Source organism: Lissotriton helveticus, chromosome 8 (genome assembly GCF_964261635.1).
Source record: "Lissotriton helveticus chromosome 8, aLisHel1.1, whole genome shotgun sequence".
NCBI lineage: Eukaryota > Metazoa > Chordata > Amphibia > Caudata > Salamandridae > Lissotriton > Lissotriton helveticus.
This window is the reverse complement of record NC_136069.1, coordinates 798,810,580-798,828,950: the sequence shown is the minus strand read 5'-3', so window position 1 is coordinate 798,828,950 and position 18,371 is coordinate 798,810,580. Positions and strand designations below refer to the sequence as shown.

General features: G+C 45.3%; 1 protein-coding gene across 1 annotated transcript in view; it reads right to left on the bottom strand.

Moving 5' to 3' along the window:
- TM9SF2 (transmembrane 9 superfamily member 2) overlaps positions 1–18,371 on the bottom strand; it is a 402,149-nt gene that overhangs the window by 217,018 nt on the left and 166,760 nt on the right. Inside the window, exon 7 of the mRNA XM_078657617.1 lies at positions 2,223–2,334. Within this exon, the coding sequence (XP_078513743.1) occupies positions 2,223–2,334 (112 nt within the window). The remainder of the gene's footprint in view (positions 1–2,222; positions 2,335–18,371) is intronic.

Sequence of the window (18,371 nt, the reverse complement as noted above, 5' to 3'; positions counted from 1 at the left end):
GAGCCTATGAAAGTTTAAAATGAATAAAAACCTAGGTTAACTCTACCTGGTTGACACTGCTATACTAACCTGAAGAGTTCACAGACAGAATGTTTTATGATTTGAGGCAATAAATGCACACAAAATAACAGTTGGTAAAACAGTGAATTCTCCACAAAATACTGTCGCCAAAAACTTCAATTAAAACAACATATCTTTCATCACTTAACATCTGCAGCCACATATGAGATGGCAATGGATTGTCACCAACCCAAATGAAGTGCATAAACACATTATTTATTTATTTCTGCATAAGAGTGGGCTCTCATGGACCTTGTCTGGGCTGAACAATCCCTGACACTCACGCCCTCTGCCACACAGGTTGACAGTGCCATGCAGTTGCTCCAGCAGGCATTTTATGTGATGCTTAAATACAGAATTGATGCAAAACAAAGGTAGAAAACTATCACCAAAAACAGTCTATCTTTTTTGGTCTACTTACAGTAAATAGAGAAAGGAGCACCCTGTAACCTTTGGATCATGGGGATTAAGGAATAATTATGGGGTTCCGCTTGAGGAACAGACTCGTAACTATGTGTATATGCAAAATCCTTGAAGTCACCTTGCAGAGAACAGGGACTGAACAGATATTAGCTCTCACAGTTAAGATTTTATTATGGTTAGTTCATTCAAAAATAGAGTGCTTATTAAAATAATTCTAAATCCACAGACGTGGTAATGTATGATATATATATATAGATATATATATATATAGATATATATATATATAGATATATATATATAGATATATATATATATATAGTCAAAACAAAACCCTTTCAGGCATAGAGTGACGCATAAATTATGCAAAATAGAAGGAGAGAACTCTGGGTAGTTCTCAAGTTTAGGTGGAAAGCAGCCCCTGTTAGAGCACTCTCAACACCAGCCACACTCTAGATCAGCTCACCTCAAATGTCTGTTTTTCTATCAAAGTTTTTAAGCATAGGATTAGCACAGTGCTATCCACGCCGAGATAGAAAATGACAAAGTCTTTTGCAATTTATACAGCAAAGTCTTTAAGCATAGGACTAGTACAGTGCTGTCCTTGCCGAGCTGTAAAATTACTTTGTCAAAGAGGTTGTTTCACCAAAAGTGCATATTAAAAACTAAGTGTGCATGTTCAAAACTTCTCATCCTTACATTTATTGCTGACGCTCGTTACTCTTCAGTACCTTACAAATGTGTATGTAGGTCCTCCTCCATGTTCAGGCCCCCCGGTTGTTTAGAATTGAGTTCAATGATGTAACGGGACTCTAGTCTCCTCAGTTTCTTTGTCCTTTTACCTCCCCTCACATTCATTTTAACAGAATCAATGACATAGTACGACAGGCCTCTCGTATCCTTATTGTGGACTTTCTCAAAATGTCGGGCTCCCGGGTACGTTCTGTCCCCATTCTTAATAGCCCTTAAGTGCTGCAATATGCGCTTGTGCACTTCAAGGATAGTGCTGCCCACGTACCGCAGGCCACAAGGGCACTGGGCAGTACGTGGGGGCTCATTCGGAGCTTGGGCTCATACAGAGCGGCAGCTAACTAAGTGCGACCATTAAGGAACTTAACACTACCACTCCCACAATGCATTGGGCGTGTAATGGCCCATTAATTAGTGCGTGGAAGTGGTGCACGAGAACTTCGTTACCAAGCCTCTGAGGAAGAAATCAATTTTGAAACGCGTCAGGCAAAGACTGAGTTCCTGCATATCCTGCCTGCATGCGACAGCAGTTCATACCAATTTAATAAAGGTGAAGGGTCACACCTTTTTTCAGTTGTTCGAGTGCTTCTTCTGTGTGTGGCAGACCCAGGAGCAGAATGTTTAAAGCGGCATCGCAGCCGCGAAGGAGCACCACCCTGTCTAATACAGGGGCCAGGACATTGGAATCTTACCAATTTCAGTAGTGGAGCAGCTGAGCTGGATGAGGACTGCGGCGCGTGTGTGGAAGATGCCCATACGCACTGTAGTCCAGGGGAGGAGTCACCTATCTCGTGATACTTCGAAGAATCATCCGGACCCAACACTAGGCAGCGATCTATGCACAGATATGAATTCAGCAGCCCACATGCCTCGAACAGTTACTTGTATTTAAGAAACAAGAGTAATTCAGTAGGAGGGCATGCTTGTTAAAATGTATCACATGTATTTAAAGTTGTGCACTTACATTAAATAAATGTAAGAAATGTACTTACCTGGAACTTCACGCTGTAGGTAAAAGGAATTTTTATCTTTCCGTCCAACTTGTTCTTAATACTCATGGGAGGTCCAGAGCAATCCGGATTGGAAGCATCTGTATGTCTAAAACTGTAGAAAGAATTATTTATTTTAAAAGGGAGTTTTAAATAATGTAGGAATTTATGCTTCCACCTGCAAATCTGTACATGTCACATTAAAAAACCACTGGCTAGGAAATAGACTATGAGTTAGTACTTTCTCCAACAAATACAGTTTACTAATGTTACTTTTCAATAACAATTGTTTAGGGCTGTCCTTGGATTCCCAACGTATAGAATAGGATAACAGAAGACTTAAAATAAGAATATCTGAGTCTATAAAATGGAGTTCAAGTAAGAAAATAGTGGGGTGCTAAAAATGGACGCCCACAATTAGTGACAGTTCAAATGTGAAGCACTGGTGTTTCTGGAGAATGCAGATTTCTTAATATTTGTAGGTGTAGAAAACTGCCTTGAGGATTTTTGTTCTGTCGATGAGGACTAACCAAAACACACCAAGTTAAGAACTGAATGAGAATGTAGGATGGGCACAGAAAGACCTACCAAAATAAAAAACAGCAATGATTCCAATAGGATAGAACAAGCAGCTCCATAAAAACGTAAGTAGAAGAAAAAGGTAGCAATGATTTCAGACTCTCAGTAATTGGTATCAGCATGAACAAATAGGGTAAAGTTTAATTTGAAGGCAAGTCAGCAGATGAAGGCCCAGGAGGAACTTGAAGAGGCATTTATAGAAGGAAAAATTATGTACTTTAAAGATGAAAAGATATAGGGAACAGAAGTGACAACTCTGGGCCGGCCTTATGCCTGTGATTGTATGCTGGGATTGGGGTCGGTTGTCTTGTCCCTCACAGGCATTCATCCCTTCGTTCCAAGGATTGAAAGTGAAATCCCACCTCATCAATGTGGGTGCAGCAAAACCTCGTAAATGTCCTTCTTGCACTGTGTATGTTGTGCGAAAGAAGTGGGATGGAGGTGCAGGCAATTGGCCACAGGCAGAACTTAAACTCTAAGTGAGAGATCCATCAAACAAACAGGCATGTTGTTCAAGATACTAAAAACTGCATATTATGAACAACCTCAACCTTGAAGCAGTAAGAAGGTTGCCACACACACTCCATGTCAATCCTATTATAGGGGAATACTTGTATAAATATTATTACATTAGAATCTGCTCTGCATAAGCCATGTTGTTTTAAAAAAGCATTTACAAATTATGTTTATGTTGTACAAAGATGGGCAGGCTTTCTCATCTGCGAGAGCCTATGCCTCACCTTTACCTACGCACCTGTAAGTAAAGAAAGTTAGATTCTTGTTAGCTCAGCCAAGACGTTTCAAGGTCTCCGACTGTCTTTAATGAGAAAGCAGGGCACCTGTTTCAGCTATTATCAGTAGTTTTGCTTTCAATCATCGTACTCTTTCCTTTGCCTATATGAAGAAATGCATAAAGGTAATGTAATTTTGATATGGTGTACCATCATATGCTCAAAAACATTGCGAGGGTGAAGCTACACTGGTTTGATTAGCGATTTCTAACTTCCTTGCTTTTTATACTTCGAGCAGGCTGAGACTGATTTTTATTTGGCAGGGGGACAACACTATCGAACAGATCACTCAATAGAGCATGAGTGATACAAGACATGACATCACTAAGCATGTTATACAACTAGAAAAGGCGGTTTTGGAACGTGGGGTGTAGTAAGCGGATTAAAAAAAGAACAATAGCAAAGAATTCTAAAAGACCATATCTGCTCTTCCGTAGTACACACTTCCGCTGCATGTAGAAAATATGAACCCGACTATCTCAGTTATGATAATATAAACAATTAGGCACAAAAAACCCCAAAGTACTATACTTTCGCTTGGACGTCTGCACATCTCAGGCTCACGTCACAAAGAAACAATTATCATTGGCACCAGTATAAACAAACATTGACAAAGCCAATAGTTTTGGTGTCGCCGAGTCTAAATGTGCAGTCAAACATGACCAATATATACATAAAGACTTTCTTAACACAAATGACAGGCATGACAGACAATAGAAAGGCAAACTTCCATATCCCACTAATCTGCACCAGAGAATTGTTGCTGGTCGCTCTGCAGATACTCCAACATTCATTAAAGAGAATTAGTCTCAAAAGATAATTCAAGAGAGAAACAAATGTACAACTGTAACTTTTGGCCTAGAAGCTGATTATGAGTGGTCTGTATTCTCTACCAATGATAAAACTGGATTCTATGCAAAGACCGAAGGCTCAGATTATTCTTTTCAACTTGACTTTATTCTCCCAACAGCAGAAAACTATTATAATAATACAACAATCCTATCTCTCCCAAGAGACCTCGAGAGAACTGTAGTCCAAAAAACATCAACCAATAGCAGTCAAGACAGCCTATCAATCTACAAGCTCCATGAACTTGGCCCTCTTTTTTTGCTGCTCGATCAGCCAGATAAGTGTACTCTATGCCCATATTGACTGTTGTACCAAGTATATGAAATTCACATTAATGTTACGGACTGTATAGTATTTTAGACAATAGCACTTTGGCTTTGTACGTGTCCACTTTAATCCACTGATTGCCAGATTCTCATCACTAATCTGAGCTGTCACGGCTCCACAGGTGGTCACTCAACTCGGGTGGGCAATCGCTTGCGGCCTCTCATCAAAGCTGATGCAGGACCTTGCAGTGAGGTGACCGCATCATTTCTAGTCTGCTCCGTTCTCTGTGGCAGTGCACATCACTATACCCTTCTGTAGGCAGTAGTTGATGCACAGAACCTGCAGAGACGTGCCAGAAGCTGGATTTGTCATTAGTAGGGTTTTCACTGCCTGATCTGCCCAAAAGAACGCCTGTTGGGCAGGAACACCCTGAGGGAAAAAAATGTGGACACGTGGCTCAGCTTCTCTCCCAAGTAAAGAGGGTGTAAGTGTCCTGCCTCAGGCCCCACCCTTTTAAGTTCTGCAAAAGCATTCAAACACTATTGACTCTATAAGGCAGATTGGCAGTCATTAATTACTCTCTGTACAATGATGGAGAGGGCATCTCAAGTGTATGAGGAGAAAGTGGAGGAAGTATTTTCTTGTGAGGATAATCTGATGGGGGTTGGCGCTGCCTCAGTGCAAAGGTCCTTCACCCATACCCTGGAGCCTGTCCAGAAGCAAAAGCTACCAAACTGAACCCCTCCCCTGGAGAGAAGATCGAGGTTCACATGTGGGACCCTCAGAATCCCAGAGGCAGGAGGCCCAGAGCAACACCAAGGCAAAGGCCAAGAGAAAAAGGGAGCATCCGGAGGGGCAGATGGTTTAGAAGAGCTTAAGGAGGCTTTCTTAAATTGGTCAACAGCAGCAGACATAGAGAAAAGTAGTCTTTCAACCCAAATACTACAACCCAAGGACCAAGGGGCAGGGCCTTTACCAGATCTGGACACGGATGACAACTCTGAAGGGAAGGATTTCCATAATGGAAACTCTGATGATGTCTATAATAGTGAGGTCCTGGTAGCCAGCTCCCCTCCCCATGAGTCCCAAGCCTGTAGCTAGGAACAGCATAAGGAACCATCTGACATGTTGGACCTGGAAGACATATTTCACTCTAGGTCTTCGGAGTGGACACCTGCCCATAAAGTGGCCCAGGACGTGGGGGGCCCAACTCATAAAACCACTCTAAACAAAGAGGTCCATAACCGCCTGAGGGCAGTGTGTCCCAGACCAACACTAGTGGGTAAAGTGGCTGCCAACCCAGAGATCGATTAACGAATGGCCACCTTCCTTGCCAAATTTGTAAAAGATCCAAAAAAAGGGATAAATACATCTTGGCGGGCCTGCTAGGATTAATTACTGGACATCATGGAACCATTCACAAACATATTGAACATGGCGCAGAAGGCAAAGTCGTCAGGATTTCTCATACAAACAGAGGTCCTATCAGGCTGGGCACAACATGCCGTTATACTTTTGGAAAACACTAGCTATGCTATACCAACAATGAGACAAAGACCCATATTCAGTAAAGTAGACCCAAATTGGCTGACCTGACCGCACCAGAAGCAAGATCAATTGCTCGAGGCAGCCTATTTGGGGATCTGTCCCTAAAAGAACGCGGGAAGTACGCTTCCATTTTTGCATCAATAGACAAGATCCAGGCTTCAATTAATAAAACCTTTGGACAGAAGATTTTTGGAGGGGCCAGTTGAGGCAGAGGGCGCTCCTACAGCCACTTCCACAATCAAGGCCCTCTACAAGGCTAGGGATCCACGTGAGGCTAGTGGCAAGGGACCAACAAGTTTGGAGGTTTCTTCTCTAGTGGAGCAGGCAAAGGCCACAGGGGTAGGGTTTTCTCCAGAGGTAAGCAGAACTTTGCAGGAGGCTACTTTGGCAAGTCTGATTTCCCCATTTCAGGTATGGGTTTCGGGGGCTGGGTGGGGGAGGGGTGGCAGGATTGGCACAATTCAAACACAAGTAGAGGGTGATCTCCCAGGATGCTTGGGACCTACAAATGGTCTTGAGATTCTGGGCAGAGGCCTATAGCTCACCCAGGCAGTAATGGAGAACAAGGCCAATACAACATCAAGAAGACTGTGGACTAATAGACCAGGAGGTCACAGCATTCCTCCATAAAGGTGCCATATCCAGACCCAGATTTACACCCAAGGGGCTTCCAGAGTAGCCTCTTTCTGGCAGAAAACAGGACAAAGGCCTCCATTCAGTAATAAACCTCGGAGTTCAACAAGTGGCTTGTATTCCATCACTTAAAGATGGAAGTGAAATACCTACTCAGGAACTTACACAGACCACAGAACTGGATGATGCGTCTCGATCTCAAGGACGCCTACTTGCTGTTCTCTATCATCCCTTCACACTGCAGGTTCTTACAATTCCTATGGCTCAATCAGGTGTACGAGTTCACTTCTCTCCCCTTCTGCCTAACCCCTGCAATCATGGTGCTTTACAAAGATACTGTGACCAAGAGTGAAGTCCCTCAATGCTCCAGAGATGACTCATCTAGATTTACCACACCCTCATCATGAAGCAGTCAATACAGAGGATAAATCCACATCTGCAGATAACTATACATGTCCTACAGGATATGTGTTTTTAATAATCAATGGAGAGAAGTCGCAACTTCAATCAACTAAACAAATGACCTGGTTTGGCTTCATGATTGACTTGGTCCAACAGGTTCTGAAACGCCAGAACAAGAAGATGAACAGTATCATGAAGGAGCCGAGGCAGACACTTGGCAAACCCAAGATCTCTCTGCAGCATCTAGCCCACCTAGTGGGGCTTCTTTCCTCATCAATACAGATGATTTCCAAGGCCCGATGCACCATCGGGCTCAACAGAAACTCAAAGTCACCCACTTAGAAGAGAACTGACCTATTCGTAACTTATACACCCATCTCAAGAAGCCAAAGACTAAACCCTCGGTCAGAGCTGGATGACACTAGGTATGATGGTAGCAAAAAGAAATATAGCGCAGAAGTGGGGTGGGGGGATGTCGCCAACAATATCGGCCTGGAAGCAAGATATGGACGCTGCGATGATTGCAGAACGGGCAGTGTTTCAAAATAGAGGTTGTCCCAAGAAATGGAATAGGATTTGGGGGGCGTGGAATAAGTACAGGGGAAACATTTGCGACCCACCTTCCGATACTGACAGCTCTAGCTCTGATTCGGAATAGTGCTTTGGAACCTCGATCTTTGTTGATAACCCATGTTCTGATTGATAGACAGAGATGCTCCTGTGTTAATGATGTAATTCTGCTGGTTTCTGTTGACAAACTAATGTGCCTAAACTATTTTGTGTTTCTACATGACACTGTATCGCACTGTTTTAAAAATGCCATTAAAAATAATTTCCAAAGACTAAACCCTCTGGGGGCTTCACCACATGAGGCAAGGAACAGGACAGTGATATTCGTATCGACCCCAGACCTCGCCCTAGAGTTAGACACCAGAACCTGGGCTGTGGATCCAGATGTGGAACAATATCTACAGAGGCAGCGAGCAAGCAGACAGCAGCAAAACAGCACTATAGTGGTGTGGAGCGAGAGCGGTCTGCGAACGGTCCGAGAGCCACAGTCAAACCCCAGCTGCAGCCGCCGTGAGCAGGGCCAACACCGGCCAAAGAGGCAAAAAGAGAAAGCCATAGCGGTGGCTCTCATGCGATGTGCCACGAGGGACGAGCACGTTACCCACAGCGGTCTTCAGCGAAGCCGAGAGACGACACCGGAGGCGAGTGACGAGCGCGTGACCCTGCTTCCGCTGCGGCAGAGAACTGGTGAGAGCCGCGGGGGTTGCCGAGGGGAGCGCATAGATCCACCGAGCGGTGCTGCTTGTGGTTAGCAGAGCGCCGCGGCAGCGGATTGGGAAAAGCTGACTGGGAATAGTGTTCACCGCCAACGCCAACACCCACCAGATAACACACGTCGCCCTGAGATTGCAACTCGGGGCTTTCAAGGGTCCCCCCTTAGTTGTATGAGGGGTCTGGGATCAGGTGGTGAAAGCGGGGGTTGAAGCAACGGCAGAGCATGGTGATCGAGGACCAGCATAAGGAAGAGGAGGTGTAGAGTCCAGCCAAGCCTAGCCTAGCCTAGGAACGCCCGCTGCATTGCGCCCCTGTAGCCAAAGACTACAAACAACAGATAACTACACCAACAAAACTAACTAAACAATAAGTTAAAAGCGGTTTGCAAGATGACGCCAGCTGGATTGAGCTCTGTCTGAGCTCCATTGCACACTCTGGTCAAACAGCCCTACAACAGCCATAATAGCCGTAAGAGAGAACCTGTTGTTGGTGACTGGCCGCGTCCCACTAACGAGGTGAGCAGGGGGGTGCCATACACCAACACAGACACCCCAACGTCTAACGCCTTACACCCAACGTTTAAACCTGCACATAATCCCAGAAAGCTAGAAATTAGAAGCTATAACTCTGAAAAAATTCCTGCTGTAATAAAGTTGTGACAAATACTACTGGTGTTGGGCCGAGAGAAACAAGAAGAGCCCTAGCCCAAAGCCTCCGGGAACAATGAGATCAGGAAAAGTGAGAAAGTACACAGCACCCACAAAAAAGGAAAGCGACACAACCTGACGCTGCAGAGGTCTCGGTCAATGCCGGCCACACTTTAAATACACAAAAACCGCTAAGCATACGGGACTTCTTTAAAAAAAACGTCATCTAAGTTCGTGGAATCACCCCAACCAAGAGTGCAGTCCTCGGAGGCATTAACCACCACTCCTCTGGTGCAACCAGGCTCGATTAACTTGGCCCAATCCGGGTCGCTTAACTTGGCCCCGGCGCACCATCGGGCAGCTGACATCGCGAGGGCAATCGAGCCACCAGAGGTTTATATATTTGGGTCCTCCTGTAACGTCCAAAATAGCAAAAACTTTCAACTTGAACACCCTCCATTGGACAAGCTTTCAGTGTCTCAAGTAGAGGACGGCTTGCCCTCTCAAGCGCTACAAACCGAACTGGAGAGCCTTACGTGCCCAACTGAGGCCCAAGCAATGCCGCCTCAATCCACGGCAACTAACGCAGCGGCCACGACCACGCCTCTTGTGGCCTCCCTTCATCAAACAACGACGGCACTAATTCATAGGCAAGCCAACCCCGAATACTCCAATAGCAGTCAACAGTCCCCAACCTCACAAACAACAATCTTCACAATAGCACCAATAGCACCACCAGCTCTGAGCTCCCCGTACATGATTTTCTCGCCACCTGGACACACAAAGGATACACAGCAAAGCCAGCCAGCATTGCCCGCTCAGAACGATCAGTTTATGACGGACCTGTCTCTTTTTTTCAAGACGTCTGAGAATTCACCCAGGTCCAGCCCGATCCCAAACGAAAAACAAAACTCAGAAGAAAACATCAGGACCAGTGCTTGGCCACAACTTTTACAAACCCTGCAGCAAACAGTTAACGCACTCAATTACCATTCAATAAAACTTGAGGTGCAGGTCGACCTATTAAATACTCTGGCTCTATTCACGTCTGGGATCGACAGTAAATTGGATAAACTCAATGCCCTAATTTTACAGGCGCAAGCCTCCACGAACCTCGTCGAATAAACCTGCTGTTCCCCAATTATAGATTCTCTTTCTCTTCTCCCAGAATGCCTAACCACAGTCATAAGGGAAGTGAAGTTGTTGAGAGGAGGAAACGTTTCTACCAAACCGTCATCCCCCTCACAGCAAGATCACTTTAAACCTATTGAACCTCCTGCTAAGCAGAACATAAACCTAAAAGAAGGCGAGGCTCCAAACATAGGAACAACCACTGGCCAATTGAAGCTGAACGGTCACACTCAGGGCGCCTACTCAAAATCAAACCCAACGGCAGAAAACGGCCCGTCATCGCCACCAACCGGTCCCATTACCATGCAAGATCATGTCGAGCCTGTGCAAACATACAGCCCCATTACTCAAAGTGACCTAACAGCGGTGGCCCATCCGGGGCCAGTTTTACCATGCAGCAAAAGAGAGTGTAAACGCCAGTGCAAAGCCAGAAATAAACTAAGGATAAACACCAACATTGTCCACGAGGAACTCTTCCCTATCTTTAAAAAAATTGAAAACAAAAGACCCCCGTCATAAACAGTGTCGCAGTGCAAACAACCACCCTCAAGGGGGTCACTCCGGAAAAACCCACCCAAGAACCTGCAAACAGCCCAAAGGTTCGAAGCAATCAAATAATGGCTCCAGAAACAGCCGTGGGCAGGGTTCACACAGAATTCTTAAGGGTGAGCACAGATATGGCAAGTGCAACAGGGCCTAGGATGACACCAGAGACGACATCAGGAAACCCCAGTCCATCGATGGCTCTCACTTCCACGGGAAAAGAAAACGCAAAGCCAAGAATCAATTACTCCAAAACCAGTTGCAACGACCCTAAAGCAGCGACCAGTCAAAATTCACACTTGACGAGGGCTCCACAACGACTGTCACAACAGTTATATGAAACCAATCTAGACAGGACAGTCGAAAATTCCAAGATTAAGCCTACAGGTGTCCCGGAGTCAACCAACACTGATCCACCTTGCCATCAGATTCTACTGGCCCCTGAATATAAATCAAAAGGTCGGCACGACATTCTTAACAGATCTAATCTGCTAAAACTAGCATAAGGAATCCCGGGTCTAGCTGGACTGGCCACTAACAATATTGAATCCATCTAATTCCTCACCCCCCGAGGAAATCAACCCTCTGAGGCCACTGTGGTGACTTTCTCATCGCCCAGCTGGGTAGGAGCTTTTCTTGAACAGAAGCAGACAATGCGGAACTGGGGAATTAAGAGTGTATCCTTATTCCATCCCCGGGTATCCCACCTTCCTGTTAACAAGGCCGACCTCACCCAGCTACCTGTCAACATCTAAAACAACAGGAGGCGCAAGACCCTACTCGGTCTTAAAAAAGGCTTCAGGGGCCGACGTCAAACCAAAAGGGCCCGAAAAAGTTGGGGTCAACGAAGAATCCAATTACAGCTGGGGGTGGCTGCCAGCAATCCTGTCATCAAAACATTCAAACTGACCGCCAGCGGGGGAAATACTTGCAGAAATACACAATTCCGCCAGAAAACCCCTTTCAGCGGCAGATACATGGCACAAAAGATGTACCAAACAGGGACAGTCTCAATTCTCACTGTGCTCATGGAATATCAGTGGACTTCAACAAAAAACTTCAAACGAAGACACTATGGCTTTTCTGTGCAAACATACAGTAATCGCCCTACAGGAAACTTGGGCGACAGAGGGCTGTCCCATAGAAGGATATATCGAGTTCTGGAAACCAGCTCTCAGGGACAATCGATTTGGCCACCCTAAAGGCGGCCTGTCCACATACATCACAAATAATTTAAAAGGCGCTCTCAGCCAAATCCCCCTCAAAGAAGACTGGTTACTTGGGGTTAAAATCAATCCCTCTGGGAGGCAGAGTCCAATTCTCCTTGTCAATGTGGATATTAACCCCTGCACCCGTACAAAAAAAGACCACCTGGTCCGACTGTGCGAAATCATGAATGACATCGCTACTGAATATCCCAACTCGGACCGCATCTTTACGGGAGATTTCAACACAAATCTATTCCAGGGGATTGCAGCAGACAAGGAAGGGCCGGACATGACTAATATTATTGAGGCTTTGACTCAATCCAAACCCCTGAAGAAACCCAAAACATATTAGGTGAGCTCTCCGTGACGAGATTCTATAATGCAGGCTACCTAGTAGTGAACGGAAGGACAACAAGCGATTCACCCCCAAACTGGACCTGGTCGAACGGAAGAAATTTTTTTTACTTAGATTTCACTATCTGCACTTCTGAACTACTGTTCAAATTGAACTGTTTTTGCATCCACCCACGGTCCGAAAGCGACCATAGGCCCCAGGTCATCACTTTTACCGCAAACCCGGAACTCCATAAAGCGGCTCCCTCAACTTACAAGGGAATTCATACGGAAAACCTCAAGCGCCTTAAATGGAATGAAACCAACAGTCAGAGTGTTCTAAAAGCAAGCAAGGACTACATAATAGGTAGTCTTGACAAAGGAGCCAACCCGATATGGAAATGGTCGCAGCTGTGCCTCCACCTGATCAACTCATATCCTGCGACTGCTCAGAGCTCAAATCGTTTGCCTCCAGTAGGGGCCGAGACCTCAGCCGCCATTAAACCACTAAAGAGAGCAAGGAACACCGCACTGAGGTTGATTTTAAAATTTCCTCGGAACAGCGCCTTCCTTGCCACATATCATCATGCCCAAAAAGCATTCAGGAGGGCAGTCTCCCAAGAGAAACAGGCTCAGGAAAACCAATACTGGATAAAATTGGTGTGGGAAAGCAAGCAAAAAAACTCAAGGAAATTCTGGTCCCTTGTAACCGCACCCACCTAAACCTGACAAACTCTGGCTCTGCAAATATCCAGGAAGCAGAATGGGTAACATATCTAACAGATCACTTCCAGGCACAAGATAGGAATATGCTACTTACCAGTATGCATCTGTTCTTGGCATAGAGGGCTGCAGAGTGGTACATTTATGAATAGATCGCCATCTGGTGTTGGGCTCGGATGATTGCACTTGTTTTTCTTCTGGAGAAGTCTTTGTCGTCATAGATGACTCCTCCTCTTGGTGTTAGTGCGCATGGGCATCGGCTCCATCCTTAGATTGTTTTGCCATAGTAGGGTTAGATGGAGTAGTGTAGTATAATACATTTACATGGGCATATCTTTATGTATCTAAATAAGATAATGTTGGGACAGACACAGGTTTCCGGGGAGGCAGGGAGGGCATGTACCACTCTGCAGCCCTCTATGCCAAGAACAGATGCATACTGGTAAGTAGCATATTCCGTTCGAGGTATATGGGCTGCAGATGGTACATTTATGAATAGATTGTACAGCAGTTACCTCCCTAGCGGTGGTCACCAGTGTCTGTCGCAACTGTTTGAAATAGAGTTTTTAATACAGCTTGGCCCACTCTGGCTTGTTGTGTAGCCTGTACATCAACACAGTAGTGCTTTGTGAATGTATGTGGTGTAGACCAAGTTGCTGCTCTACATATGTCATCTAGGGGAATGTTCCCTAAGAATGCCATAGATGCTCCTAGCTTTCGTGTAGAATGAGCTCTAGGAGGAACAGTTAATGTTCTCTTTGATTTAATGTAACATATCTGTATACATCTTACAATCCATCTAGCGATGCCTGCTTTAGAGATAGGATTGCCCTTATGTGTTGGGGAAAATGCTACAAATAGTTGTTTAGTTTTCCTGAAGTTTTGTGTCCTTTCTATGTAGTACAAAATGGCTCTTTTGACATCTAGTGTATGTAGAGCCCTTTCTGCTACCGTCTGTGGCTTTGGAAAAAAGACTGGTAGCTCCACTGGCTGGTTGATGTTAAATGCTGAAATTACTTTAGGCAAGAACTTTGGGTTTGTTCTAAGAACCACTTTATTCTGGTGTAACTGTAGGAATGGTTCTTGTATTGTCCATGCCTGTAATTCACTTACTCTCCTGAGTGAGGTAATGGCTATAAGGAACGCCACCTTCCATGTAAGGAATTGTATCTCGCACCTATGCATAGGTTCGAAAGGTGGTCCCATTAGTCTGGTGAGTACTACGTTGAGGTTCCAGACCGGGGAAGGTGGTAATCTTGGTGGAATGACTCTTTTAAGGCCTTCCATGAAGGCTTTTATCGCTGGCACTCTGAACAGTGATATATGCTGCCTGTTTTGTAGGTACGCTGCTATAGCTGCTAGATGTACTCTGATAGATGTGTACGCGAGATTACATTGCTGTAAGTGTAGTAAGTAGCAAATAATCTCCCTTGTTGATACGTCCAGAGGGTTGATATTATTAGTAGTACAGTGTATAGCAAACCTCTTCCACTTAGCTGCATAGCATGCTCTGGTGGTGGGACGTCTCGCTTGTTTAATTATCTCCATGCAATTTGGGGGTAGATCTAAGTACCCAAATTCTAGGATTTCAGGAGCCAGATCGCTAGGTTCAGTTGTGTGGGATCTGGGTGCATTATTTCTCCATGGTTCTGTGTAAGGTGCATGGGTAGAATTCTTAGCTTTTGATGTGGCACTTGTGAGAGTTGCAGGAGCGTGGTGAACCACGGTTGTCTTGCCCACGTGGGTGCTACTAGTATCATGGTCATTGAGTGTTGTTGCAGCTTCCTGACCACTAATGGGATTAGTGGGAGAGGGGGAAAAGCGTATGCAAATTTGTTGGACCAATTTATCCATAACGCATTGCCCTGCGACAGGTGGTGTGGGTACCTGGACGCGAAGCTTTGGCATTTTGCGTTCTGATGAGTGGCAAAGAGGTCTATCTCTGGCTGTCCCCATCTTTGGAAGAATGGCTGCAGTATTTGTTGGTGCAGTTCCCATTCGTGTATTTGTTCCGACTGTCTGCTTAAGATGTCTGCTATCTGGTTTTGGACTCCTGGTAGGTGTTCGGCTAACAGATAGATGTTTTGAGGAATGGCCCATCTCCAGATTTCCTATGCTAGTCCGGATAGTTGGAGAGAGTGCGTCCCCCCCTGTTTTTGAATATAATACATTGCTGTCATGTTGTCTGTTCTGATCAGGACTGCTTTGTTGGCAACATGTATTTGGAAGGCTTTCAATGCTAGAAACACTGCTAGTAGTTCTAGATGATTGATGTGCAGTCTTTTTTTCTGCACACTCCACCTTCCTTGTACTGTGTATTTCTCCATATGTGCTCCCCATCCTGTGAGCGATGCGTCCGCTGTTATTGTCACCTGTGGAATCGGTTCTAGGAACGACCGCCCCTTGGCAATGTTTGTTGTGTTCCACCACTTCAGAGAGCGGTGTGTGCGGTCGTCTACCAACACCAGATCTGTAATCTGTCCTTGAGCCTGATTCCACTGTGTCGCTAAGCATTCTTGTAGCGGACGCATTTGTAGTTTGGCATATGGTATTAGCAGTATGCAGGATGACATCATCCCTAATAGCTGCATGAACACTCTTGCTGGTAGTGAGTGTTGTGGCTGGAATCTTTGAATGATTGTAAGCATTGTTTGGATCCTGACTGGATTGGGGTATACTTTGGCTTTTTCTGTGTCTATAGTAGCCCCCAGATATTGTTGAATCTTGCTTGGTTGTAGGTGTGACTTTGTGTAGTTCACTGTGAACCCTAGCTGGTGTAGTAGCTGAATTGTCTTTTGTGTGTTTTGAAGACATTCCTCTTGTGACTTGGCCTTTATTAGCCAGTCGTCCAAGTATGGGAAGACATGTATTTGTTGTCTTCTTAGGTGAGCTGCCACCACTGCCAGGCATTTTGTGAACACCCTTGGTGCCGTTGTGACACCAAACGGAAGGACTTTGAACTGATAATGTTGTCCTTCTACCACAAACCTGAGGTATTTCCTGTGGGCTTTGTGAATTGGGATATGAAAGTAAGCGTCTTTTAGATCCAGTGTAGAAAGAAAGTCCCCTTTCTTCAGTAAAGGAAGTACTTGTTGGAGCGTGACCATGTGGAAATGTTCCGAATTTATGTATGCGTTGAGAGGTCTTAGGTCCAGTATTGGCCTTAGAGACCCGTCCTTTTTGGGAATTAGGAAGTATAGGGAGTATACTCCTGTTCCTTGTTGGTGCTGTGGAACCTTCTCTATGGCATGCTTTTCTAGTAGGGATAGTACTTCTTGTTTTAACAGTGTCAGGTGATCTTGTTTCATTGGACGCTGTTTGGGGGGGATGTTTGGTGGGGTAGATGTGAGTTCCAGGCAATAACCATGTTGGATAATTTGTCTCACCCACCTGTCTGATGTGATGTTTTCCCAGACAGGTAGGAACTGTGATAGGCGTCCCCCGACCGGTGTTATATGGTCTGGGGGAGCTGTATGAAGTCACTGCTTTGGGGTTGGAGAGTTGCGGTTGTTGTTGTTTCCGCGACCTCTACCCTTGTTGTTGTTACCTCTGTAACTACCTCTAGAATTACCTCTGGGTGATGTAGGTGTAAAAGAGGTTTGTTGCTGGCTTGTACCTGTATTTTTGGATCCTCCTCTATAGGCGGACCTACAAAAGGAACCTCTTTGTGTCGGCTGTTGCAATGCTCCCATTGATTTAGCCGTTTCCGTATCCTTTTTCATCTTTTCTAAGGTCTCATCTGTCCCTGTGCCGAAAAGTGTTTTCTCATCAAAAGGTTGGTTCAGTAATGATGTTTGTACCTCTTGTTTGAACCCTGAGCCATGCATGTCTCCTTAACATGATGCTTGTGTTTATAGATCTTGCTGCAGTGTCTGCCGCGTCTAGGGCGCACTTGATTGAAGTGTTAGTAATTAACTTCCCTTCCTGTATGAGTTGATCTGCCCTCTTTTGATGTTCGTTAGGGAGATGTGTGATGAGTTTTTCTAACTCATCATAATGCGCTCTGTCATACCTTGCAAGTAGTGCTTGTGTATTAGCTATGCGCCAGCTGTTTGCCGCTTGAGATGCTACTCTCTTACCAGAGGCATCTATTAGCTTAGACTCTTTGTCAGGAGGTGGAGCTTCTCCTGTAGATAAAGAGTTTGCTCTCTTACGAGCGTTTGTGACTACTAGTGAGTCTAGAGGAATTTGCCCTTTAATGAATATTGGGTCTTTTGGAGCTGCTCTATATTTCTTATCAATTCTTGGGTTCAGTACCCTAGCCCTCACCAGGTCTTTGAATATTTCTGATGTGTGACTGAGAAGGCCCTTAAGCATTGGTAGTGTTCCTGATGTTCTTTGTGTAGTAGGTAGTGTTTCTAATAAGAAATCCTCTATTTGAGGTTCTGCATGTAGTTCTACCTTGTGGTATTTTGCTGCTCTATTAATGAGTTGCGCAAAACCAGTATTATCATCAGGAGGTGAAGGTTTTGAAGGATACAGTTCAGGGTCGTTATCGTTATCTGACCCTACATTGTACTCTTCCCATGGGTCTGCCTCCTCTGGGATTGCGTCTTCATCATCCCCAGGATGTTCTCCCTCCCCTGTGTCACTTTCTACATCTGTTGTAGGTGTAGATGGTCGTGTGGGAGGAATATTTGGCCTATTGTGAGGAAGAGGAGAAGAGGGTGTGTCTCTAGGTTTTGGAGAATGGGGAGGAGTTGTATTTGTCCCCATTGTTCTCTTCTTCGGATGAGTCCTGTCGTCCGACTGTTCATTCTTCCTCTTTTTAGGTAGTTCTGTGACTACCTTGCCAGTTTGTGGATCAATAAACAGAGTCTTTTGTTTAGGATCTGTTTTATATTCCTGTGTCGGTACTGCAGTTTTCGGGTCCGAAAGGTGTTTTTTCTTCTGACTGTCCATTTGTGTTTTCGGCACCGAGATTTTATTCGGATCCGATGTTTTCGGTGTCGACGATGTCCCCGGTGTCGAGGGTGTTTTCGACGTCGAAACGTGTTTCGGTGTCGACATGGACTGTTTCGACTTCGAGCTTTCCTTGACATGGAGCTTCGGTGTCGATGTGGGTCGTCTATCGGAACCACCATGATGGGAGACCGAGTGTTTCGGTTTCGTTGCCGGGCCCGAAGGCGGGGCGTCGGAAACTTTTTTCGGTTGTCTGACCGGGCTCGAGGGCGGGGTCGACACCGTGCGGGGTCTGTTCTTTGGTAAAGGGAC